The 26,286-nt window shown below is 46.0% G+C and overlaps 3 protein-coding genes across 5 annotated transcripts; 1 reads left to right on the top strand and 2 right to left on the bottom strand.

Moving 5' to 3' along the window:
• Positions 1–452: 452 nt before the first annotated feature.
• Positions 453–15,320, top strand: rin1b (Ras and Rab interactor 1b). 3 transcript variants are annotated; one of them, XM_072913197.1, is made up of 12 exons: positions 453–555; positions 9,637–9,780; positions 9,850–9,964; positions 10,039–10,111; positions 10,226–10,317; positions 10,393–10,568; positions 10,905–11,183; positions 11,248–11,761; positions 12,216–12,524; positions 12,587–12,718; positions 12,784–12,953; positions 13,844–15,320. In XM_072913197.1, exons 2-12 carry the CDS (start codon positions 9,637–9,639, stop codon positions 14,165–14,167), a joined length of 2,328 nt encoding a protein of 775 aa, XP_072769298.1. In that variant the 5' UTR covers positions 453–555; the 3' UTR covers positions 14,168–15,320. The 3 variants fall into 3 exon arrangements, with proteins under 3 accessions (XP_072769298.1, XP_061816525.2, XP_072769297.1); XM_061960541.2 differs by having other exon boundaries at positions 10,902–11,183; XM_072913196.1 differs by lacking the exon at positions 453–555 and adding an exon at positions 5,277–5,537 and having other exon boundaries at positions 10,902–11,183.
• Positions 15,321–15,810: 490 nt separating this feature from the next.
• Positions 15,811–18,156, bottom strand: LOC133606508 (actin-related protein 2). Its single transcript, XM_061960544.2, has 9 exons — positions 18,014–18,156; positions 17,492–17,602; positions 17,239–17,397; positions 17,021–17,150; positions 16,804–16,940; positions 16,584–16,733; positions 16,359–16,504; positions 16,159–16,291; positions 15,811–16,082 (listed from the first exon to the last, which is right to left on the bottom strand). The coding sequence occupies exons 1-9, from the start codon at positions 18,059–18,061 to the stop codon at positions 15,912–15,914; spliced, it is 1,185 nt and encodes a 394-aa protein (XP_061816528.1). The 5' UTR covers positions 18,062–18,156; the 3' UTR covers positions 15,811–15,911.
• A 74-nt stretch (positions 18,157–18,230) lies between these two features.
• six7 (SIX homeobox 7) lies at positions 18,231–20,563 on the bottom strand. The gene is made up of 3 exons (XM_061960545.2): positions 20,090–20,563; positions 19,680–19,843; positions 18,231–19,417 (listed from the first exon to the last, which is right to left on the bottom strand). The coding sequence occupies exons 1-3, from the start codon at positions 20,495–20,497 to the stop codon at positions 19,213–19,215; spliced, it is 777 nt and encodes a 258-aa protein (XP_061816529.1). The 5' UTR covers positions 20,498–20,563; the 3' UTR covers positions 18,231–19,212.
• Positions 20,564–26,286: the final 5,723 nt, after the last annotated feature.

Below are 26,286 nucleotides of genomic sequence, written 5' to 3'. Positions count from 1 at the left end.
GGCAAGACAAACAAAACAAACTTAATTCTAACAGTCTGCGGCGGCCTCCAGTGGCCTTAGAAGGGATCACATCCCCCCTTCACCTGCGTGGACCAGGACAGCGATGGACGCAGCGGTCCAGAAATAGCACGCTGCGTGCGTCAAAGTCCACTTCCGGTAAAATTGCGCGCCAAATAGTGTTCCCATGGACACGCCGAGACCTAAGTGTGATTTCATGTGCGGCTTGCCAAATGTTATTCATGACAAAAAGTCTACTTAATTGACCCAATGAAAAAAAAATCCTCCGTGTGTGCGCGCGCGCGCGTGTGTGTGTGTGTGTGTGTGTGTGTGTGTGTGTGTGTGTGTGTGTGTGTGTGTGTGTGTGTGTGTGTGTGTGTGTGTGTGTGTGTGTGTGAAAACGACGCTCAGTCAGAATCTCTCGCACACGCACACAAACACACCTCCGCCTTGTCGCCACTGATGCGCGCACTCCGCTGACGAGCTCGCGCTCCCGCGGCATGGTGCGCGCAGTCCGTTGCCTGTTCCGTGGTGCACAGGACGTCTAATTAGCACAAGGTAAGTCCCCTGAACCTTAAGTTTGTTGTTTGACGCGTCTTCCGGTTTAAACAATGCTTGTTGCCTGGCGTGCAACTCCCATGGTGACGTCACAGGGTGTGTTTGTTGACTTTCCATCGCACTTTAAAGTGTTGTGGGAGACAGAAATAACGTCACATCCTTTTGCTGCGTGCATGTGCGCGTGAACACAACAGACAATGGAGCAGGTGACCACAGGTGAACCCTGCATGCCGACCGCCCCCATGCAGAACCCGTTAGTTTGACCCCCAGCGGCCCCCCTCACCCTCTACCCGCCCCGCCAGGGCAAAGTGGGCGGCTGCTCACACATGGGACGTTACATAACGTCAAGACTGAAGCGCCATCCTGCCCGCGTGGGAGTGGACGTGATGTTCACGCTTCCTCACTCTTCTTCACTTTTCTTGTCCTCATCACTCTAGTCTTGTCTTCATCACGCACTCTTGTCTCTTTCACCCCTGTCTTCTTCACTCTTGTTTTTTTCTTCACTGCTATGTCTTCTTCACACCTGTTGTCTTCTTTACTCCTGTCTTTTTCACTTCTTTTGTCTTCTTCACTCTAATCTCCCTCCTGCTGCCTTCATTAACCCTGTTATATACTTCTGTTGTCTTTTTTACTCTGTTGTCTTCACTCGTGTTGTGTTCTACACTCTTGTTATCTTTACCACTCCAGTGTGATAATAACAAAAAACAAAAAAACAAAAAACGTGAGCCGTAGTTTGGGGACCCCTGGTCTATAGGAAAGGCATGTGAGTGGTTGTTTGTCTCCATTAGCTCTGTGAATGACAGCTGACAAATTTAGTACAAATGAATTTCTGGATAGTGCTAGAAAATGAATGAAAGGAACAAATAAACAAATTATACATCGTTTTTGCTTGGGTAAGGTTTCATTTCGCATTTTAACAGCAATGTTTGTTGCCTTATTTCTTATTGCACCCGCCGTTTACTTATACAAATTTTCCTCGTCTTTTTTAAAATACAACTAGATGTCAACATCGTGCATGTGCTGAAAGCTTCATTTATGATTGCTGCCTTTGGTAGAAGCTTAACTCTTTTAGGTTTTTCTCACATTTTCTTTCTTTTATTTAGACTCGCCGAGTTGGTGCTTTACAAAACCCTCGTAGCAAAGATGTGTTGAAGACATACAAATAATATCAAGATAAAGTTAAAGTTAAAGTCCCAACGATCGTCACACACACTGGGTGTGGTGAAACTTGTCCTCTGCATTGGACCCATCCCAATGTTCACCCCCTGGGAAGTGAGGGAAGCAGTGAGCAGCAGCGTGGGAATCATTTGTTGATTTAATAATACCTAAAGGGAAAATAGTAAACGTTAAAAGTATATAAAACAAACCTGCAAGCTTGTGCATTGTTCATACTTGCCAACCCTCCCGGATTTTCCGGGAGACTCACGAAATTCAGCGCCTCTCCCGAAAACTTCCCGGGACAAATTTTCTCCCGAAAATCTCCCGAAATTCAGGCGGACCTGAGTGACGTGTCGACAGCCTGTTTTCAAGTCCACTTTCCCACAATATAAACAGCATGCCTGCCCAATCACGTTATAACTGTAGAATGATCGAGGGCGAGTTCTTAGTTTCTTATGTGGGTTTATTGTTAGGCAGTTTCATTAACGTCCTCCCAGCGCGGCAACAACACACAACAACAGCAGTCATGTTTTCGTCTACCGTAAAGCAGTTCATCTGCCGTAAACAGCAATGTTGTGACACTCTTAAACAGGACAATACTGCCATCTACTGTGCATGCATATGTGACAATAACATCTACGGCTTTTAGAGAGTGCTGTGCACAACTGCGCACACAACAAGGAGACGAAGCAGAATGCATCATCAGAGAGGGTGTTCAGCATGGTTAGAAAAATAGTGACAGAGCATAGAACAAGGATGGACAATTCAACCCTTAACTCAACAATGAGTAGATGAGTGTTATGTGTGTGTATATGTGTAAATCAGTGACGTGCAGTCACTAGAGGCAGGTGAGGCAGGGCCTCACCTGCCATCATGGAAAGAAAAAAAATGTGAAAAGAAAAAAAAAAAATTAAATTGTTATATGTATCCAGTGATTATACTATAATGTTATTTTCCATTTAACTTCACCAGTTTTAGATTATTTTTATTCAAAATTGCTGAATTTTCACATTTGCCGTTCAAATACTGAGAAGAGACGGTGCGGTGATCAGCAGCCAGTTAATTGAGGCACGTCACTCAATTGTGCCTCAACATGGATTACGGACTCGGCTAACTGCTGGCCTGCTGTGCAGTGAGAACGTATTGCTATATGAACTATATTATACATTTCCATAGTTTAGTTAGCTGAGGTATATAATGTACAGTGTATTTTGTCAACACCTGTATGTGTGTAACGTATTTCTTATGCTGAGCAATCATAAAACTGCTGCGAAGACGCACTGGCTGAGGCTCGCGTAACCCCGCCTCCTGGTGCCGGTTAATGCACCCCCCGACGGGAACGCCACACCAACCAAAGCCCACACCCAAACCCTCGACGTGCAAGACCGAATCCTCCCAAAAAAAAGTCACTTAACAAGAAGCCAAAAAGTGCAAAAACAACATTGCTCGCGCCGGAGGAGCCGTGAACGACTGCAGGGACACAACATTAGGTACACCTGCAGACTGCAGCACGGATTTCATATTTCATTCATTCACAACTCCTCCTACACGAACACCACTGTTCCCGCACTTATAAGTAAAGGTAAGACCATAATAACGTTTTTTTTATCAAATGTGCTTTTTTGTGTGCTACAGTTTGTATGTGTAAAGTTAAAGTTAAGTTAAAGTACCAATGACGCTGCAGGGACACAACATTAAGTACACCTGCAGACTGCAGCACGAATTTCATATTTCATTCATTCACAACTCCTCCAACACGAACACCACTGTTCCCGCACTTATAAGTAAAGGTAAGACCATAATAACGTTGTTTTATTAAATGTGCTTTTTTGTGTGCTACAGTTTGTATGTGTAAAGTTAAAGTTAAGTTAAAGTACCAATGATTGTCACACACACACTCGGTGTGGTGAAATTAGTCCTCTGCATTTGACCCATCCTCTTGCTCACCCCCTGGGATGTGAGGGGAGCAGTGGGCAGCAGCGGCGCCGCGCCCGGGAATAATTGTTGATGATTTAACCCCCAATTCCAACCCTTGATGCTGAGTGCCAAGCAGGGAAGAATGCTGGTATGAGCTTTTAAACGCAACCCGTTAACTGCTGCCAATCAAATGGTGAATAAGATACTCTTTAGGGTTCATATGTTTGTAAATCTGACTGTGATGAAGTCAGTGCCTCACCAGTCATGAACCTCACCGCACGTCACTGGTGTAAATAAATGAACACTGAAATTCAAGTATTTCTCTTATATATATATATATATATATATATATATATATATATATATATATATATATATATATATATATATATATATATATATATAGCTAGAATTCACTGAAAGTCAAGTATTTCTTATATATATATATATATATATATATATATATATATATATATGAATGAAATACTTGACTTGGTGAATTCTAGCTGTAAATATACTCCTCCCCTCTTAACCACGCCCCCCCCCCCGAAATCGGAGGTCTCAAGGTTGGCAAGTATGGCATTGTTCGACTCTGCTCCCTTAGACTGGGGTGCGTGCAACTTTTCTCATCGTCTTTTGTAAATTCTTGCACTCTTTCGCCCTTCCTGATTATCTCTCGAGGAACTCTGAAGAAGCGCTGATCCTTTTTGCTATTTGAACGGTTCGTACAGTCGAAAACAACGCAAGCATAGGGCATTTTTCTTCAAGAATAGCTAAATGATGCCTAGAATGCATTGAAAACAGATGCTGGCTTGACCACCGCGCATAATTACTGAGCCGGACGTCCATCCATCCATCCATTTTCTACCGCTTGTCCCTTTCGGGATCACGGGGGGTGTTGGAGCCTATCTCAGCTGCATTCAGGCGGTAGGCGGGGTACACCCTGGACAAGTCGCCACCTAATCGCAGGGCCAACTTAGATAGACAGACAACATTCACACTCACATTCACACACTAGGGCTAATTTAGTGTTGCCAATCAACCTATCACCGGGTGCATGTCTTTGGAAGTGAGAGGAAACTGAAATACCCGGAGGGAACCCACGCAGTCATGGGGAGAACATGCAAACTCCACACAGAAAGACCCCGAGCCCAAGAATCGAACCTGTCCCACCGTGCTGCCCTGAGCCGGACATGACTTCATGTAAATCCAAGCAATACAATCTGCTTAGGTCATTACACTTTGGACACACACACACTCACACACACTAAGCGATGATTATTCACAGTTATGCTAACAGTCCTCTTCTCCTTCAGCTAGTCCGTGTTGTTTGTGTTGCTTTTGACTCACTCACTCACGCACGCACGCACGCACACACACACACACACACACACACACACACACACACACACACACACACACACACACACACACACACACACACACACACATTAACACTGACACCTGCCATCAGCCAGTAGAGACCCCCCCACACCGCCTTCTATGTGGACACTTATAGCTCGCTAGGGTGATGTTGTTCCATGAATCATCAAGCTAAAGTTAGCCTCCATCACGGTCATCATGCGTGTGCGTGTGCGCACGCGTCAAATAATGACAAATTAACTTTTTTTCCCCCCAGTCTTGAGTCACTTTTGTGACGCAACGACGACAACATGTTCCTGTGGTTTCACTATCACACTGACGCAAACTCACCAGGAGCGCACAAAGGTGGAACCATGCACTGCAAGCGGACGTTCCCAAAGAGGCACCAGCGGGTTCTCCATGCATCAGCACCCGTGTTGCGCCTTTGCAAGTTATGTCTGCACGGACGAAAATGTGGTGTCATCCTCATGTTTTGCTAACTATGCTAAATCACTTTCACCTTTGATCAGCTTATTGAAACACACGTAAGTGTGTGTGTGAGTGGGGTGTGTGTGTGTGTGTGTGTGGGGGGAGGGTCTCTACTGGCTGATGGCAGGTGCACGTCAGTGTTAACATGTGTGTTATCTCACTCGGGTTGTAATTTTCATGAACTTACTAAGTTTTGTTGATGCTCACTAATATGATGACTCCAAAAAAAGGACAAGCGGTAGGAAATGGATGGATGGATGATGACTTACAGACTTTCTTGCAAAAATCTCCCAGGCTAGACTTTGGCAACTTGTCGTCGCCATGCATGCGCTACCGGTGGAGGAGTTACATAACAGCTGGTGTCAGGAGGTGCAAACAAAATGAAAACAATACCCGTAATGTTAAATGTGGCTGAAACAGATTGTTGCTCACAAACGTTATAAAAAGGTGCGAGAAAATGGGAATGAGTTACCCCCTCACCACTTTAACAACGGCGTGTTTGTGTTGTGCACGCGCAGCCTTGACTTGTCAAGGAAAAAGGTGTTTTACTGAGTGGGAATGCCTGGTAGAATGTGTAGGCCAGGGTTGCCATGGTAACCATCTGCTCACTGCAGCCCACACAATGTGACATCCAGCAGCACGCCGAGCGATCGCCACTTTCCACGGCCAAATATCACAAATCGCTGAAATGGACTGCTCGTTCTTTTAGCATTGAGCAAGAAGAAGAGTTTTTAACTAAGGTGTGCAGCTATCGGACCGAGCAAGTGTTAGACTTAGACTTAGACTTCCTTTTTATTGTCATTCAAATTTGAACTTTACAGTACAGATAAGAACAACATTTCGTTACATCAGCTCATGGTAGTGCAGAATAAAAAAGCAATAAGGTGCATATATAAATAAATTCATAGGTTACTGTACTTAATAGCATTTGCTATTAAGTTTGGCCAACAAGGGAACGTGTCACAAACTCCAGCTATAGTCCAAATGAAAAACAGCCCACACAGCTGGATGCTCTCATGTGTGGTCATGAAGTTCATTATTCTCTTCACGCATTTTCTTTCTTTCCTTGCGTAGGGCGTACTCACACTTACATGAACTTGATTGCCCCACCTGGTCATTCTGGCCCAGGTTGGTCTGTATTCGCATTGATCGTCCGTTTACTTGCCGTATCATTTCTATTCTGATCTTTCACTGATATTTTTCTGCCTTTGTGAATTAATTTGAGTCATTCTGATTATTTATTGTGAAAGGTGTCGGTTGTCATATACATTATGAGCAGAGTTTGTTTGGCTTAAATGACCCATTTTCCTTATGCACACAAAATTAGTTGCAGGTTAGCGAGCGTGTTGTGGGTTTTACTTTCGTATTATTTTGAGTCTTTGTTTTGGGTTTCTATAAATGAATTATCTTGGTTATCTTACCTGGGGATAAAGCTACTTGACTTACAGGAAATAATTTGTGAAGCTAGGCGAACACATGACTACAGCTCTAAATATATCTTGCGGTGTACCACAGGGATCAATACTGCAACCAAAATTTGTAAGGTCACAAAGGACTTAAAGATACTAGATTATTTGCAGACAAAAATACCAAATTTTTTCAGGATAGATCACACAGAATCTTAGTAATACAAACCCTGTTTCCATATGAGTTGGGAAATTGTGTTAGATGTAAATATAAACGGAATACAATGATTTGCAAACCATTTTCAACCCATATTCAGTTGAATATGCTACAAAGACAACATATTTGATGTTCAAACTGATAAACTTTTTTTTTTTTTTGCAAATAATCATTAACTTTAGAATTTGATGCCAGCAACACGTGACAAAGAAGTTGGGAAAGGTGGCAATAAATACTGATAAAGTTGAGGAATGCTCATCAAACACTTACAGTATTTGGAACATCCCACAGGTGAACAGGCAAATTGGGAACAGGTGGGTGCCATGATTGGGTATAAAAGTAGATTCCATGAAATGCTCAGTCATTCACAAACAAGGATGGGGCGAGGGTCACCACTTTGTCCACAAATGCGTGAGCAAAACCTTTCTCAACCAGCTATTGCAAGGAATTTAGGGATTTCACCATCTACGCTCCGTAATATCATTAAAGGGTTCAGAGAATCTGGAGAAATCACTGCACGTAAGCAGCTAAGCCTGTGACCTTCTATCCCTCAGGCTGTACTGCATCAACAAGCGACATCAGTGTGTAAAGGATATCACCACATGGGCTCAGGAACACCTCAGAAACCCACTGTCAGTAACTACAGTTGGTCGCTACATCTGTAAGTGCAAGTTAAAACTCTCCTATGCAAGGCGAAAACCGTTTATCAACAACACCCAGAAACGCCGTCGGCTTCGCTGGGCCTGAGCTCATCTAAGATGGACTGATACAAAGTGGAAAAGTGTTCTGTGGTCTGACGAGTCCACATTTCAAATTGTTTTTGGAAACTGTGGACGTCGTGTTCTCCGGACCAAAGAGGAAAAGAACCATCCGGATTGTTATAGGCGCAAAGTTGAAAAGCCAGCCTCTGTGATGGTATGGAGGTGTATTAGTGCCCAAGACATGGGTAACTTACACATCTGTGAAGGCGCCATTAATGCTGAAAGGTACATACAGGTTTTGGAGCAACATATGTTGCCATCCAAGCAACGTTACAATGGACGCCCCTGCTTATTTCAGCAAGACAATGCCAAGCCACGTGTTACATCAACGTGGCTTCATAGTAAAAGAGTGCGGGTACTAGACTGGCCTGCCTGTAGTCCAGACCTGTCTCCCATTGAAAATGTGTGGCGCATTATGAAGCCTAAAATACCACAACGGAGACCCCCGGACTGTTGAACAACTTAAGCTGTACATCAAGCAAGAATGGGAAAGAATTCCACCTGAGAAGCTTAAAAAATGTGTCTCCTCAGTTCCCAAACGTTTACTGAGTGTTGTTAAAAGGAAAGGCCATGTAACACAGTGGTGAACATGCCCTTTCCCAACTACTTTGGCACGTGTTGCAGCCATGAAATTCTAAGTTAATTATTATTTGCAAAAAATAAATAAAGTTTATGAGTTTGAAAATCAAATATCTTGTCTTTGTAGTGCATTCAATTGAATATGGGTTGAAAAGGATTTGCAAATCATTGTATTTCGTTTATATTTACATCTAACACAATTTCCCAACTCATATGGTTTGTAGTCAAATAAACTATTTGGTAACAGTAGAAGAGAAAGTCAAACTAAATACAACTGAAGACATTGACAGGGAAATGTTTAGGTGTAATAACATATGATAAAATCAACTGGAAATCTAAAAAAAATATACAACATAAGGTTGCAAGAAATATGTAAGTAATGAATAAAGTAAAATTTGACCTGGACAAAAGAAAATTCTCCATTATCTCTGCTGCTCACTATTGTTACCATATTTGAGTTATTGTGTAGAAATATGGGGAAATAACTACAAAAGTATGATTCATTAATTGTGTTATAAAAGAGGTCAGTTAGAATGATACTTAATGTTGGTTATGGAAAACATTCAACCCCTTTATTTATTGAATCAAACATATTTAAATTGACTTGGTGCATTTACAAACAGCTAAGATTATGCAGGAAGCAAACTATAATCTGCTACCCAATCATGTAAAACAATTATTCTCAACAAAAGAGGAGAAATATAACCTTAGGGAAAAAAATACTTAAAACAACAGTATGCACATACAACACCTAAAACCTTTAGCATATTAGTATGTGGAATTAAATTTCGGAATGGGTTAAGCAAATAAATCAAAATGGACTTATATGATACAGTTTAAGAAAGTGTTCAAACTCTAAGTGTTTACAAAGTACAAAGAAGAAGAATCCTGATAAACATCTTGAACCAATTATTGAAAAATTAGAACCTTATTCATTGTATTATGTGAATCACAATTAAACTATTATCTATGATACTGTAACTCTTTTTATTTATTTGTTTGTGTTACAGAGCGCAGGAAGTGAACAAATAAATGTGTTTCCAATTGCTATGACACGGAAAAGGGGTAGTGCGCTCCCACCATAGCCAAATATTCTGTGCTTTATAGGTGTGAAGTGTATTGGCCTGGTGTGAGTATGCCCATACAAGAGAAGGATGGCAGGACTATGGGCTCTGTGTCCTTTGTGTTTCAGATGCAGGAGGCTGGCCCCTCTCAGTTGGGCCTTGAGAGGGCCTTTAGCGTCCTAGATCGTCTGCTGCTAACACACCCAGTGTGGCTGCAGCTGTCACTCAACCAAGAATCCGCCCTCTACATTCTGCTCAGAGAGCCTGTCGGGGTCAGCTAGATTTATGCTAAGCTACATGCAAACGTTTACACTGATAAAATGTTGTTGGTGTCCCAGCAGACGTTCTTAGTGCGCAAGTGCTACTCGAGCCAGCGGAAGGTTCTGTGTTTGAGGGTCGCCGCCGAAAAGCGTCCTTCCTCTGTGAAGGAGTGCTTTATCTGTGAGGAAGACTACAGTGAGTGCAGCTTCATCAGCATGTGTGACGCTGAGGGCAGCCTGTCAATCAGATTCTGTTTCCTCTTTCCCCAGCGTTTGCCTTGGAGAGCTCAGCGCTCAGCTTCCCTGACCTGTGTCGCCTGGTGGCCTTCTACTGCATCAGCAGGTCTGGTTTACGAACATGAGACTCCATTCATTTTCAGCTTCTCAATTGACTGAATTGCTTCAGAAAGTGTTCATGTACCCAAACACTAATTTCAATCAGTCATTTTGTCTGCAGGGACGTGCTGCCTTTCCCTCTCCAGCTGCCAGACGCTATCGCCAAGGCCACCACACACAGGCAGCTGGAGGCCATCTCACACATGGGCCAAGGTGCTCTTTATCTTTACCTTTCCATGTCAACAACCTGTAACCTTCTGTCTTTTGTTTCTTCTTGACTCCATGCAGACTTCTGGAGCTCGCTAAGCGCCTCCGAGCTTCAAAATGGACCTCCTATTTCTTGGAGCAGTGGAAAGGTCCCAGTGGTGCAGGTGACCTCCAACCAATGTGGTCTTCAGGCCCTGAGCAGTCAAGGCAAACTCTGCTTTATAAACCCGCTCTTCCTTCAGCTGGAAGTCTGCACGGTGGGTTCTCAAGCAGTTTAAGCCCTACCCCTGGTCTATTCAACTAGATTGTTCTGGGGGCCAGATTTTCAGAAAACTATGTGGGGGGCTGGATTTCTCCCTTCACTTTTATTCTTACTTTGAAAACCAGGAACACTATAATGTTTTAGTAATTTTCTGCAAAAATGTTTGTCTACCAACTTTTGAACTGAACTCGGGTGCCAGTATGATATCATTCTCGAGCCAAATTTGGCCTCTTGGCTGCCAGTTAAGTAGCCTTGCCCTACACGTATGCGAATATGTGATTGGTCAACACTTCCACAAGCTGATGCATCTATGTCTTCCTTTGCACAGCAGGTAGAACTCCAGAACCACAGTGCCTCCAACAAACGACACCGCTTCAAGCGCAGCATGCGACTACGCCTCTCAGAGTCCTCTATGAATCTGTCCCTTGAGGGGGTGGGGTCTTATTCGCCACCCCCATCGGTGGAGATGCCTGGCGAGTTCAGGATGTTGCGATCTGGCTCTGATTCCCAGAGGAGAGTCCACGCAGGGGCGGGGGTTCTGAGGAGAACTCCTGCTGTGTCGCCGGGGTCGGCAGACGAAGAGGACATGATGGCTGCCAGAGTGCCTCAAGTAAGACCTCTTGCTTACAGGCATGTCTTAAAGATAAATGACCACTTCTCGTTTCTCCGCTAAGATGGGCCAGCCTCCATCGGAGACACCCGCCATCGAAGTGGCTCTCCTGGCTTTGGAACGCCGCCCTGCTCCATCTCTGGCCGAGCTTGACAGCAACAGCTCCTTCAGCAGTTTGGATGAAGAAAATGACTCTGATTCCGATTCCGAGCATACCGCGACAACCCAAACACAAGGCTCTATGAGACCGCCACTTATGCGCTCGCGAGGCCGCGGTGGGCTGCGCCGCATGAGTGAAGCGTTTGTGTGTTTCTTTGCTCCGGACAAGCGGCTGACGCGACTTGTCGAGGAGCTGTCCCGGGACAGGCGCTCCGTTTTTGGAGGGATGGTCCAGGACTTCCTCCTGGCACAGAAGGGACTGCTTAGGTCGATCGCTGCCTCCTCTTCGTCCCCACACATGACGTCTGTGCAGCTCCTGCAGGGTGTACGCCTCTTTCTGTCCCAGGCCAAATGCTGCTTGCTTGAAAGCGGAGAGCTGGAACCTCCCATTGAAACTTTGGTGCCAGAGAACGAAAAGGGTAAAGATACCCCAATGATGTCACGCATCCTAAAAAAACACTCACTGTTTACTAGCACACGTCACTGAAACAAAAGTATAAAACTCAGGGAGGGGGCTTCTATCAGGTAATTGTAAAGTAACAGGCTGCTACTTCTCAGCAGCCCTGTGCGTGGGCTTGTGTATGCGCGCACATTTACGTGTGTTGCCTGGCAGTGCACGGCCGCTGCCTTCCTTCCTGCACCCTGATTTATCTGCTTTTGCGTTGGTGGGAGCCATTTGCATTTTTTTATCATCAAAAGATCTCACAGGCCCACGCACGCTTTGAGAGCGCACGATTCGGGTGGTGGGGGAGGGTTTTGCGGTGGTACTGTTACAGTAGAAGCATGGAGTCACTTACACGTCAATATGGTCATGTGACTTCAGCAGTTTAGAGTTAAATATAGTTAAATATTTACTCTTTATGGTTTCGGCAGATCTGGCTCTGGAACGCGCTATGTTCTCCTGTGTGCTCCGACCCCTGAGGTCACATTTGGACAAAGCCCTGACAGCACTGCACCAGCAGGATGCCTTTAGTCAGCGTTTCAGCCAGAACCTCCTGCGTTTAAAAGGCGCAGGTTCAATGGAGCGTCTTGGCGTGCGCACAGGCGTGCCGGACAGTCGCCAGGTGGAGAAGGTGAAGCAGAAGCTGGTGATGATGCGGCGCACGCACTCACCCATCGACAAGGTGCTGTTGCTGCTGCAGGTGTGCAAGTGCGTGCACAAGGCCAAGGGTGCCGCTCACGGTGAGACACTCGACACAACTACCTTGATTCAGTCATGCATTGGAGTATTGGCTTCTTTTCAGGGCAAGAAGTGAGCTGGGAGGACTTTCTGCCATCACTCTCCTACGTGATGGTGGAGTCTAACAGGCCTCACATCCTGATGGAGGTGGAGTACATGATGGAGCTGCTGGAGCCGTCCTGGCTTGGTGGAGAAGGTCAGTCACTGAGCATCAACTAGAGGAACTTCTATGAAGCCTATTTGCTCGTCTTGCGCTTCCAGGTGGCTCTTATTTAACCAGCATGTTTGCCAGCATCCATCTGATCCAGAGTCTGGACAGACACCAGCCTGCCTCAGGCTGCCTGACCCCTGAGGCCCAGGAGGCACTAAGGGAGTGGCGCTGCAGACGAAGCCGTGAGGCCCAGAGGCAAAAAGAGAACCTGCAGAGCCAGGTATAAATACAGGCTTCTGTTGTGTGCATGACTTCATATTACGACAGTGACAAAGTTCAGAACAATTAGGTTCTACTTTTTGAACATCCTGGATCAAGCAGTGAGGTCAGAGGTTTCATTCATGACTGAACCTCAGCTCGTATATGCTAAATGTCCCGCACAAGCCTTTGGTGGTCCACTTCCACATTTCATAAACACGTCTGGAATTCATTTGAGAGGATTAGTTTTTAAAAGATAATCCGCTGATCTGGGTCAGGCACGCACACGCACGCACGCACGCACGCACACACACACACACACACACACACGCACATACACACACACACACACACACACACTTTCACCTGTTCTCACACCGCTTGTTTAGATTGGTCAAAGCAGATGCCAGAGAGAAAAAAAGAGAAAAGAGGCATTGTCAACGTTTGTGTGCCGTCACGTGGTGCCTCCCCAGGCTTCAAATAGCCCATCTAAGTGAGCCGGCAGCCAGATTCTGCTCCGACACAGGCGGGCGATCCGTGAGGCGAGTGCGATGAGGAAGTGGGCGGTCAGATAACATGAAATTTATTGAGCTACGCATCCAAGCAGGCAAACACAATATGCACACGGACAGCGAGGAGCTCAGTGACTCTGTAAGTTGGACCTGTTGATGTGTGTGTGCGTGCGTGCGTGCGTGCGTGCGTGCGTGTGTGTGTGTGTGTGTGTGTGTGTTTTTGTGTGTGTGTGTGTGTGTGTGTGTGTGTGTTATTAAATGGGTCAATTGTGATCTTATATAAAGGCTTGTTTCAATTTGCGTCAAAGTTACTGTCAAGGTTCTGCAGAGCTTAGGACTCCACCATCCACTTTCTTAAGCGTCTTTGACCCAGAGTTTTGTTTCTCCTCTTCGCCTCCAGAGGTGCGTTCGGATACTCTTCCAGGACGGGGAGCGGAGCGCCGTGCGGACCTTACAGTGGCGAGCGGGAGAGAGCAGTCAGGCGCTGGCGCAGCTGTGCGCCGCCACCTTCGGCGTGTCTGACCCGCAGCAGTACACGCTGTACTGGCGCAGCGGCGGTGAAATGCGGGCCCTGCCGCCTCAGGCCCAGCCTCAGGACCTGGCGGGCCACAGTGAGGGAGGCCCCTCCCTCTCCTACCTGAGGACCGATCACGACTTCAGCAAGATGCGGCGGCTCACCAGAGGTGGCGCTGTGGACCTGAGTGAGTCGGTGTGTGAGGAGTGAGTGGGAGGAGATGAGCGGAGAGAGGAGGGATGGAGAAGGAGATGGATGGCAACTCTCTCCGGCGGGGGATCGTGAGGAGCGCCCCGGCACCTGGCAGGAGAGTGGGCTCTATTTGTGTCACCAACGTGCATGGATGGCATCATGAAAAGGTGAACTGCTGTTGCTTGGAAACAAAAGCACACAACTTGGTGCTGATGTAACTCGCTGGTATCTTCTCATTCGCTGTTCCACAGCAACATAAACCTGGACGCTAAAGTTTCCAAACTTGGACTTTGGAGGAGATGTGACCCACCTTTGACTTTCATTGTGTTTTTTATTGGCTGTGACCATAGTGAAGCCTTAGCATGATGAGTGTGAATGAGGAGCTTTTTGATCACTTTTGCATTATAAAAACACCATGTGATGTTGTCTTGGAAACGGAAACCAGCTGAATGTATTCAATCAGGGGTGTCCAAACTTTTTTTTCACTGAAAGACTGAAAGGTGGGTGTGTGGGAAGGGAAGGCGCACATTGGCACGCAAAAATAAATCCATTAATATTATTTGTCCGTCTAAATTGCATTTTCAAGGGCTTGAACATACCCAAAAACCAAATGTTGCGAGCAGGTATATTCTGGTCAGTCGAGCGTTCCTGCCAGAGAGTGAGGATTTCCTGCCATTTCTAGGGAAGGGTCATGACAGCATGCATGAAAATAATCAAAAAGCATAAACCCATTTTGGGTTGCAGGTGTAATTTTGAGGGAATTTGGGCTAATTGCAGTTTTGCTTGATATTCTGTGTGATGATCTAATGTGGGCTATGTATATCAGTGTTTATCAGCAGAATAAGCTGTGGGCCACACTTTGGACACCCCTGTACTACAACTTGTCTCACCATCACACTGTGGTGGGTCTGCTGACTGTTCAACTTCACGTCTTGTATTTCAAAGTAACTTTGATTGTTTGGGCCTGGTTTCAGTAATCTGCAACATGTGCCGGCTTTACCCAGCAAGTGATGATGATGATGATGATGATGATGACAAAGACAATGTGTTTTGAACGTAATGCATGCTTTTTAATTTGAGGCTACGCGAAAGTGTTGATTGTGTGAGCTCACTATTCCTAATCAGTGTAAATGTGTCAGCTAACTCGCAATAAAACTATTTTATTTGTGCAGCTGTGCTATCTAGTGCCAACAGCAGGGGGCAGCACAACACAAATATTTAAAGCACACATTTAAGGACACAGGTTTATGTTGGTTGATCACGAGGAAACTTACTTTGAAAAGCGTCCAGCAGCACAGCTTATCTTCAAGTCGTCTTCTATGTGGTTAGTGGAATTATTTCAGTGTCGTGTTGCCTATAATATGTATCACTTGGTGGATTTTAAGAATGAAAAATATAAGGAATGTGCGTTTTATGTCCGGTGTTGTGCCGGTGTTGTGCCGGAAAACGCACCCCTGCCATAATATGCACCCCCTGACGCAGGGGTGCGTTTTCCGGCACAACACCGGCGTTTGCATTCGAAACAACTCAAGTCGTGGTAGACATATTAAATAGATGTCGACCAATCAGAAACTGTGTTTTTGGACTGTGGAGGAAATGCTGAGCCAATCAAAGTCGCCCATTGACAGCGTATGGAACAGGAAATGGAGCAATTATTTACAGGTGATAAACTTTATTTCAAAGTACCTTGCTTGTGAAAACAATTCAAGAGACAATAGGACAAAATAGGAAGCATATTATTGATGACAATATGGGCGCGGCTTTATCTCACCCCGCCTCCCAGTTTCTGCAGCACACCAAGGCCGCTCTCCAGGTACTCGGCCCTGCTCAGCCAGAAGGAGTCCTTGTCCTTCATGATGTTGGCGAGCACGGCGCCGCCCAGAAACACCATGTGTTTGCGGCGCGGGGGGTCCTCGATGCGAATCTTAAACTTCTGCGGAGGTGAAGACACTCGCTGAGAACACACACACACACGCACACACACACACACCTTCAATGTAATGTCTTACAGCCAACTTATGTGTGTCTCCGTCCAGAACCCTCTCCAGGTAGAGCTGCTTAATCTCTCGCTCCAGTCTGGACGGGAGACCGGGGTACATGGTGCTCCCTCCGGACAGGACAATGTGTTTATAGAAGTCTGCCCTGTGAATGCAAACACGTCTAAGTCACGTGACGATGTGCTCACGAAGCCAGGCGACGCCAAGCCCACCTGAGGTCGATGTCAGCAGCCTGGATGGTGTTGAAGAGAAGCTCGGCAACACCTGCTCCCTCCACGTTGATCAGGTGAGGCTGGAAGAGCGCTTCCGGGGCGCCAAACCTTTCGCCCCCCACCATCACCTGCCGACCGTCAGGGAGCTAAACACAACTGTTTAGTTTTACAAAAGCGACTTCTTGGTGGGGCTGACTGAACTACCAAATTTAGGTGCGACTATACCGTATAGGACTCCACCAGGTAGGTGGTTTCTGTGGCCAGGCGCTGGTCCTGCTCTACGTTATACGCTACGTAGCACAGCTTCTCCTTTAGCATGCGCACCGTCTCAAAGTCGGCCGAGTGGTTGAAGGCATAACCGCGCAGCAGCAACAACTGAGGTCATAAAGCAGGTCATGTGACGTTACCGTGTAGACGTTTACTCAGGCTGCGCAGCTCCACGCACTTTGATGAGGTAACGGGTGACGTCACGCCCGGCAATGTCCAGCCTGCGGGTCAGATGCGGCAAGGAGTAGCCCTCGTACACCGGACAGATGTGGGTGACTCCGTCCCCTGAGTCCACGACCACTCCCGTCAGAAGACCTGCGGCAGAAACCAGGCTGGATTTTTATTTTGTCAATTTAGCCTCGCACTGGTTGTCTGTTCCTGGCGGCTGCTCACACCCTGAGCGTAGAGAGTGAGTACGGCCTGGATAGCCACGTAGAGGCCGTGGAACTGGTACTTCTCAAACATGACCTCAGCAATTTTCTCGCGGTTCTTGGTTGGGTTCATGGGCGGTTCTGTCAGCAGGATCTGCGCCACAAGAAGATTTAAAGAAGGTCACTTCTATAAATGTGATGCACCCCCACCACCTGCTTCGTCAGTCCGGTCTTTTTGGTACCTTGCACTGTGTTGGATCAATATCCAGCCGCTCCGGACCGAATGTGTGGTCCCAGAGGTGCAGCATGTCGTCCCAGCAGCGCACCATCCCGTTCTCCATTGGGTAGGACACCTCGAGCAACGAGCGGCACTCGCTAGCTTCGTCGCCCACCATTAGGTCCTGTGATTACGAATGGAGAAAGGCCGGCAAAGCGGGTCACAACAATGTTGATAATTGACAAGCCCATAAAAAATGTTTCATTTGAATGTCCTACTTTAATCTCGATGTTGCCCACTTTGGTGGTGGACCGGATGACTGGGCGACCCACCATGGCAGGAAAGATGTGGTCCGGGAAGTTGGATCCAGCAAAGCCACACTTTACAAACTGCAAGGGAAGCGAGAAGCACATTTATCTGAATCCTGCACGTGATTGCTATAAATGCTTCCATTCAGTTTATTAATCCAACTGCACTTTAATCTGCATCACTTTGAGCACTAATGTTTGAACATAAACCTGCTTTGCCTGAGGGCCTGCAGCACATTCCATTCCACTTAACTTTGCAATTTTTGCAGAGAGGCCTATAAAACCCCTTCTGAAACGTCACTTCCTGCTTCTTAGCCAATGAATGCTGAGCTGAGAGCCTCACAGCCTTGTATGGTGGCCCAAGAGAGCAACAAGTCTGGACGGGCTCACACATTCCCAACCTGGTTACCATCATCCTATCAAGAATTTGTCTGGGAACTCATGAAGTAAAGACACACAATTAACAGGAAGTGGCGATGTCGTTTGACCTACCCCCGTCCCGTTGTCGCAGACCACCACTTTTCTGCCCTCAGAGTCCATGTTGACCCGTCGACAGCTCACTGCGTATTCAGCCTGCACACCTGGCTGAGAGGCTGTGGGTGGGACTACTCAGCCTGAGCCCGCCCACCTGAGTACAACCTCTTTGCCTTGTCCTCATGTTTCAGGTGAGATCAAATACACACTCGGCACCAGGATTTTGGATAAAAATATTTTTTATTTATTAACACCAAAGCTTCATCTTTCATTAAAATGCAGTTTGTGACATTAGAGGCACTAGCGCTCATGCACGGACCCCAGTTGAGCCAGTCCAATCACTTTGCTGCTTTAATAACAAAACATGGCGGGGGCAGACGTGACATGATTTGATGCAACATGATGTGAGGTGACGTGACATTATGTGACATTATATGACATGGCATGATGTGTCCGTGACGCAAAGTGGTGTCATGACGTTATGTGACATGATATGACGTGGCATGACGTGTCCGTGACATAAGGGGGTGATATGTGAAGTGACATATCATGATGTGGCATGACGTGTCCGTGACAACACTGGGTGACATGTGAAGTAACATGACCCAAAGTGACGTGAAATGATATGATGTGTCGGTGATGTAAAATGAGGTGACGTGACATTATGTGGCATGATATGACGTGTCCGTGATGTAAGGTGATGTGAAATGAGGTGATGTGACGGTTTGTGACATAATAAGACATGGCATGACATGTCATTGACGTAAGGGGGTGATGTGATGTGGCATGAAGTGCCGTGATATGAGGTGACATGATGTGACCTGAGGTGGCGTGGTGGGACCTGATGTGAAGTGACACAACCTAAGGCTACGTGACATGCATGTGACATGATGTGACCTACAGAGGTCATGTGAGTGCAATGACATAAGGAGGTGATGTGATGTAAAGTGATGTGACGCCCTGACTTCCTTTAAGGCAGCGACATGTTGAATATGTTCACGCTCACCAACGAATATGTCAACATGAAAGTTTTTCTCTAAAGAACGTTTTCTTCTACGACACTGTTGTCAAAGTCACCATGCTTGTTAAGTGCGCGGCGTCTTTGCGGCGTGACGCCATAGTCCTCTCGTGGGGGCAAACCCCACATCCCTGCATAGGCAGCACATGCACATTGTCTCTCTGGCGCGCCCACCCCGTTCTCGAAACGGTCCATCTTTTCAGGGTTCGAACTCGCTGTCGCTACTGACGGATATCTCCGGGGTGGAGGCGCCGGCCCCCCTGTGCTCAGTCCCTGAGCTGCAGTCGCTTGCCTCGGGGCTGCCCAAGTGGCGAGGGGAGGGCGCCAATAGATGGGAGCTGCACACCTGAAGTGAGGCATTAGGTGAAGTCCCAGAGGGGAGATGGGCGTGGTCCTGCTGCAATCTGGAAGGAGCAAAAGGACAACATATTATGTACAGTATATATGATATGTAAATATTACACATATGTTATATTTTATATTGCTACTATGGTACATTTTTTGTCTACTTAATACCTGCATTATCCTTTCCATCCTTTGAAACTGAGCTACTATATGGAACAATTTTCCTTGTGGATTAATAAAGATTGTCAAAGTTCAAGTGTAAGTCTAACATGAAGCATGGACAAGCCGGGACCAAGTGACTGAACGCTCGCATCAACTTGCCTGTTTTTGGCGGACGCAGCGCGGTCTCGCTGGCGCCGATTCTTGAACCAGTTGCCGACCTGTGTGGGCGTGAGTCCCGTGGCCTGGGCCAGATGCCTCTTTCTGGATGGGTTAGGGTAAGGATCTTGGAGATACCACTCTCTCAGCAAGCTGCGGGTCCTCTCCTAAAGACACGAGGACACAGGAAGTACAGTATCTGATATCATCCTATAAATCTCATATCATGTCCACCATAATCGTCTTAGACTGATATTACTGGAAGCTTTACTTCCAAGTCAGTCGGCCCACTAAGTTAGATCATGTTCAGCAGTTTAAGGCAATATCTCATCTCGCCATTTGTGTGTCTTATTGAACAAAATTCCCAATCTTGGCATTTTAGTGTTCCGACTAAAAGGTGCATATTCTCTTACCTTAAAGCAGTGTGTTTTCTGCTCGCCGTCCCAGATAGTTCGTGGCAAAGGGAACTTCTTGCGGATTCGGTACTTCTCCACCGGGCCCAGGGGTCGACCCCTGAGCCTCTCCGCCTCCCGGTAATGCGCATCCAGCCACAGGTCCTGCAGCTTAGCGTGGGACTCCCGTGTAAAGCGGTGACTCTGCAGGATCTGGTAGAGAGCCTCAAAGTTCCCCCCGTGAAAGGCCACCAGGGCTCGGGCGCGCATCACCGATTCGTGCCGGTTTAGTGCCTCCCCGGCGGAGCCCGGCACAGCGGCGGGGAGCGACCAGAGGAAGCGGCCGAGGCGCTCCATGTCGCCGGTCTCCTCCAGGTTCTCGCACACCCGGGCCACCTGGTCCGTTGTGAACATGGGCAGTGGGAACATGAGTCCAGGTGCGCGTCCGAGATGATGCCAGCTCGCCCTGGTCTTGTACGGTGTGACAGCAGGTCCTGGTGGCCACGGTGAAGAAAGCGGACCAGGAGTCAGGCTGTATTTATAGGGGGACACAATTAGCATCTCAGGGCTTGTTTGGAGAAGGATTATTGGGCTCGACCATTAACCTCTTAGCGGGTGGCGGGGAGGGAGGGGCTGTGGACAGAGGTGACTGGCTCATCAGCTTGTTTGGGTCATTAGCCTCAGGATAGGGGGTGGGGGGTGGGGCACACAAAGTGGGTAATATAAATATGACTTCACGACGTTGGCCTCTAAATCCTTGAGGATCATAGGCCGCCCGTGTGCACGTTGGTATACGCGGGAGGTCGCCGTCAGGTGAAGGATGATCCGCAAAGAGGATTGACATCATTGGAACATCTGCACATTACTTGTTACTTCTGCTGCCCGCCCTTCGGTGCGTGTGTGTGTGTATGGAAGCCCACCTGGCATAATTAATTAGTGGCTTAAAGTCAAGCCTTCTGCCTAAAAAAATGACCTGTTGATTGTGTGCGTGAGTGCGTGCGTGTGTGTGTGAGTGTGTGTGTGTGTGTGTGTGCGCGTGTGTGCGTGTGAGTGATGGGGTTTTTAGCAATGCTGTATAAATCCACAATGAGCACAATTAACAAGCCACTGGGAGGAGAAGTAATTAGTATTATCTGCTTAACACTCTGACAGGGAAAATGGCTTCCACACACACACACACACGCACACACACACACATACACACACACACACGCACGCATACACACAGAGTAATTCCCTGCAGGCAAATGTGTAAGAGCTAATTACAAGCTCATTTGCAACTCAATAGCGATATCCCCTCAGACAGCCCCCCCCCCCCCCTTCAAACCCCCTCCATAAGACACCGAGCGTTAGTTTAACGCCTCACCCCACACGTACGCGAAGACGCCATGCACCCACCCCCTCCCGACAACCCCTACCGCCACGCTCCCCTCAGTCAAGGTGAGGGAGTATTTCACCTTTAGGTCACAGGTCATGTTTTAATGTGCTGGTCATGTTACACCATGTTGGACATATAGTGATAGAAGAGGGAAGAAGACACGGCAGACGCTGTCATGCTCGTTGTTTGAGGGATCGGTTTAACCAAAGCTCACCTTTAAAAAAAATAGCAGCGGATTATTGCTGTTCTTGTTTGCTGACACGGCCCCCGCTGACTTGTGGAAAGCCACGGTACTCGCTAGCTAACATGACATAAGTCAGGGTGGCTTGGTTGTCGTGGTTATATGCATTCTCACACTGCTTACAAGAAAAAAACCCAATGTATTTTGTATTAATCTGCATGTTGACAATTATCTGAAAATGTCGTCCTTCTGTGGCGCATGAATGAGTGCAGCGTGAATACAAGAAGTGTGTGTCCATGTAACAGGTGTTAGTGGAGTTGTTTAGGAATGGCCCGGGATTAAAGGTGGGACTTATTCTTACCTAAGAGCATAATGCTCATTAATTCCTGCTTTGGTGTCTTAGCTCCCCCTGATCCTCTGTGGACGGGCCGAGCCGGGTCGGCCTGTGCTGCAGACGCCTCCGTGGCCTCGACGCGAAGAGCGCTCAGCTGTCAGCCGGGATTGTTTGTCTATCTGAGCGGGAAGGCGGGAAAGACCGCGTAAGACTGACAGGTGCCGAGTGGGGCCTTAGCGTCCAGAGAGATTTGAGGACACTGTGACAAAAGCGGCGGTCAGAAAGGCTGAGAGGGGGTTGCACATGACCCATTTAGTGCTCACGAGAGGGAATCCTCATGTCGTCACTGCAAGAAGACACGAGAAAGTGGACAATTGACATAAATGTGTTTGTTGTTGTGCTGCTGGTGGTGCTACAAGAACACATTACCACCTCTCATTCAACACAAAATATCAATAAGAAGCAAAGGAGATGATTCTATTAATGAAGCACTTCCACTTTGACTTTAAAGTGCATTCAATCGGAAAAGTGTAACAAAATGCGGTGCACTGTCAGTACTTTGATGATGCCCTCAATATGCTCTAAACCATGGGTGTCAAACTCTGGCCCGCGGGCCAAATTTGGCCCGCCGTGTAATTTCACTTGGCCCTTGAGGCGATATCAAATTAACACTAGAGCTGGCCCGCCGATTATACACAGCGACGGTGCCGCGGTAATACCGCATTCACCGCTAATTCTCATACTTGCCAACCCTCCCGGGAGATTCCCAAATTTCAGTGCCCCTCCCGAAAATCGTCACGTCCGCTTTTCATCCAGTCCAACGAGTGCTGTCCCAGTCACATAATATGTGCAGCTTCTGCACAGGCACACAAGTGAATGCAATGCATACTTGATCAACAGCGATACAGGTTACACTGAGGGTGGCCGTATAAACAACTTTAACACTGTTACAAATATACACCACACTGTGAACCCACACCAAACAAGAATGACAAACACATTTCGGGAGAACAGCCGCACCGTAACACAACATAAACACAACAGAACAAATACCCAGAACCCTTTGCAGCACTAACTCTTCCGGGACGCTACAAGGTGTGTGTGTGTGGGGGGGTGGGGGGGGTTTGGTGGTAGCGGGGGGGTGTATTTTGTAGCGTCCCGGAGGAGTTAGTGCTGCAAAGGGTTCTGGGTATTTGTTCTGTTATGTTTATGTTGTGTTACGGTGCGGATGTTCTCCCGAAATGTGTTTTTTATTCTTGTTTGGTGTGGATTCGCAGTGTGGCGTATATTTGTAACAGTGTTAAAGTTGTTTATAAGGCTACCCTCAGTGTGACCTGTATTCTGTTGATCAAGTATGCGTTGCATTCACTTGTGTGTGCATGCAGAAGCCGCACATATTATGTGACTGGGACAGCACTCGTTGGACTGGATGAAAAGCGGACGTGACGATTTTTGGGAGGGGTACTGAAATTTGGGAGTCTCCCGGGAGGGTTGGCAAGTATGACAATTAGCGGTGAATGCGGTGTTACCGCGGCACCGCCGCTGTATATAATCGGCGGGCCAGTTTTAGTGTTAATTTGATATCGCCTCAAGGGCCAAGTGTAATTACACGGCGGGCCAATTGTGGTCTAAGGAGACCGAGGTGTCCGATACATGCTCATTCAGCCAAGACACTGTGAAGCTTGTCCATTCCGGCGCTCAGCGCGAGCTCCGCAGCCCTATCTCTTCCTCCACATCTCCTCCAGTCTCTCCAAACGGACTATGGTGTGGCAGAAACCCAGCAGCTGGTTCTCCATGGCCAAAAGGGTCACATCCAGAAGTTCACAAAAAAGTGCCGCAGAAGTCACGAAAGTGCCACCCCTTGACGCACATTCAAGACATGAAAACAAGAGGGAAACATCAGGAACACATAAGGATGATACACAAGAGCACAGAGCTCCCGCAACCAGCAGCCAGTACAGCGGCGCCATCTTGGAAAAAAACATCCATCCATCCATTTTCTACCGCTTGTCCCTTTCAGGGTCGCGGGGAGTGCTGGAGCCTATTTCGGCTGCAGTCGGGCAGAAGGCGGGGTACACCCTGGACAAGTCGCCACCTCATCGCAGGGCCAACACAGATCGACAGACAACATTCACGCTCACATTAGGGCCATAAAAAATAATATCTACTATAGTATTAGCATTAGGACTGTTAATGATAATGAATGTGATTAATAAAAATAAAAAAATATATATATATATATAGTTTTTTATTTTAAGATTAATCACATCCTGGCTAAAGGGGAACACAATCATTATGAAAGACATGACGACGGATGTTTTTTATTTTCAATGCATTCGAAATAGTAAATTAATGCGATCAAAAGTTGAGTCTTTGGGAGCGGCTCCATTGTGCTATAAAGCGCTTAAAAACATCCAAACACCTCCATTAAGGTTTTACATGATATAAGTGTATATGCACTGTAGTAACAGGCACATTTATAATAACATTTAATATTTACATAGTTTTATAATTTTAAGCATATGCGGCGCATTAATTTCAAAATTAATGTCGTTTTTTTTAACAACATACTCACTGCAGATCTTATGAGAGCCAACAAACATAATAAAACATCACTTACTGTACAAGGTCGGCTGTCATTAGGATGCCGACTGCTAGTATGTTTATATATTCCCATATAGATGAAGAATTACTCATAATTCTCGCAAAGAAAAGAGGGGGTGAAACAAATCGTCTTTTTGTGTCGTTCTCGCCATTATCGGGTCTAAATTGGCTGTCAAAGTGTACTAAGTTTACCAACTAGTCGGAATACATCTTTGTCCTAGTATCCATGTGAGAGGCATTATTAATTATCTAGAATAAAGTTTGACGAGCAAGGAAACGAGGAAGCAGCTGATCAGTGGATCATGTCAACATTGACACACAAGCTCGTGATCACAGCACCGCTATAAATAGTTTGTCTGCGTTTGTGCTTAAAATAAAATGTATAATTAATACTTGGTTAATATTCAAGTCACAAAACGTAAGTGGAATATTGTTAACGCTTTTTGAATGGTTATTTATTGGTCTTTATGGGCGGAATAGAGGACCTCACATTAGCTCCGCTGTAAGCGGACATTTATTTATGTGTATTTACGAGTTAGAATGCTTTTTTTTTTTAAAACATCCGTCGTTGTGTCTTTCATAATGATTGTGATTCAGTACGATAGGAAACATTTCCACAAAAAAAGTGCAGTTCCCTTTTAAGGCTTAACCCGGAAGAGAAAATGCAGATTTAAATGGTGTACTATGTTAAGTTGTTTATGAGTGTGTTTACTATGTAATCGATTAGTAACTGTACTTTGTTTGCTATATTTTTACAAAGGCTTTCAAAATGTACACTTAATTCTTACTATACTTACTGTCAACAAGTTCTGAGAAAATCAATGGCTTGCAGTTCAGTTAAACATTTAAAACATTTTCCTGTATGTCGTTCTGACTACCAAATTGCATTTGTATTCAATTATTGGTGTTTTTTCTTGAGCAAATGTTTATTCAAGCAAATAAGAAACAGTGATTAATCATCATTAATCACAGTAAAGAAAAAAAGATAATCATTTCATAGCTATTATTAGAATATAAACATTACTAAAGTAATTAGATAAAATGTTTATTTTGTTTTGTTCTTGTTATTACTAAAATCATTGTTTATCATTATTTACTAACTTAGGGAGTAAGTGTCTGGATACAGAAAGGCTTTGGAGGCAAAACCCAAACGATTTAAATGGGAGCCAATAGTAGTTTTTGTTTATGTTTAGTTATTGTGCACTCGCCACTTTATTTTGTTAAAAAAAATATATGTAGCATCTAATACTACAAATCAAATATGTCTGATTTAAAACAATACCAGCAAATTGAAATTTTTCCAAGATAAGCTTTATAAAATTTTCAGTTCTATAGTCTGTTATGATAGTATAAGATGGGGAAGCGAAATTGAATCGGATCTGAGGCTGAAAAATCAGATCGTAGGTAAAAAAATATTAGGACATCCTTATTTATAGAAGTGTACTTTTCAGTTTGAGATACAGCCAGAGAGACTAATCGATGTACTTCTCAGTGTGAATGCACTTATGTAGTCAAAGGTGTAAGTGCTGACACACACAATGAGAGTACATAAAGTGCGAGTTGAGGATGCTCGAGTGTCATGCTGACAATAGCCTGCTCAGCCAACACACACGCTGGCAGACAACTTCATCATGTGCACGAGGCCTGCAGAGAGAGTGTACACTCACTTTTTAAAAGGAAGACACGATGGCCGGTGTTGGCACGCAGCCACTTGGTGTTGT

This window comes from Nerophis lumbriciformis, linkage group LG05 (genome assembly GCF_033978685.3).
Source record: "Nerophis lumbriciformis linkage group LG05, RoL_Nlum_v2.1, whole genome shotgun sequence".
Lineage (NCBI taxonomy): Eukaryota > Metazoa > Chordata > Actinopteri > Syngnathiformes > Syngnathidae > Nerophis > Nerophis lumbriciformis.
This window is presented reverse-complemented; position numbering and strand designations above follow the sequence as displayed.

Excerpts from the sequence above, each read along its gene's own strand:
- LOC133606508 (XM_061960544.2), bottom strand. The coding sequence starts at position 18,061 with ATGGACTCTGAGGGCAGAAAAGTGGTGGTCTGCGACAACGGGACGGGG. Across the intron at positions 17,398-17,491 it reads TGGGCAACATCGAGATTAAA|GACCTAATGGTGGGCGACGA; the intron begins GTAGGACATTCA and ends TCGTAATCACAG. Across the intron at positions 16,734-16,803 it reads TCACCCGTTACCTCATCAAA|TTGTTGCTGCTGCGCGGTTA; the intron begins GTGCGTGGAGCT and ends TTATGACCTCAG.
- six7 (XM_061960545.2), bottom strand. The coding sequence starts at position 20,497 with ATGTTCCCACTGCCCATGTTCACAACGGACCAGGTGGCCCGGGTGTGC. Across the intron at positions 19,844-20,089 it reads AGAAAACACACTGCTTTAAG|GAGAGGACCCGCAGCTTGCT; the intron begins GTAAGAGAATAT and ends TCGTGTCTTTAG. Across the intron at positions 19,418-19,679 it reads GCTGCGTCCGCCAAAAACAG|ATTGCAGCAGGACCACGCCC; the intron begins GCAAGTTGATGC and ends TGCTCCTTCCAG.
- rin1b (XM_061960541.2), top strand. The coding sequence starts at position 9,637 with ATGCAGGAGGCTGGCCCCTCTCAGTTGGGCCTTGAGAGGGCCTTTAGC. Across the intron at positions 9,965-10,038 it reads TATCTGTGAGGAAGACTACA|CGTTTGCCTTGGAGAGCTCA; the intron begins GTGAGTGCAGCT and ends CTCTTTCCCCAG. Across the intron at positions 10,112-10,225 it reads GCCTTCTACTGCATCAGCAG|GGACGTGCTGCCTTTCCCTC; the intron begins GTCTGGTTTACG and ends TTTTGTCTGCAG.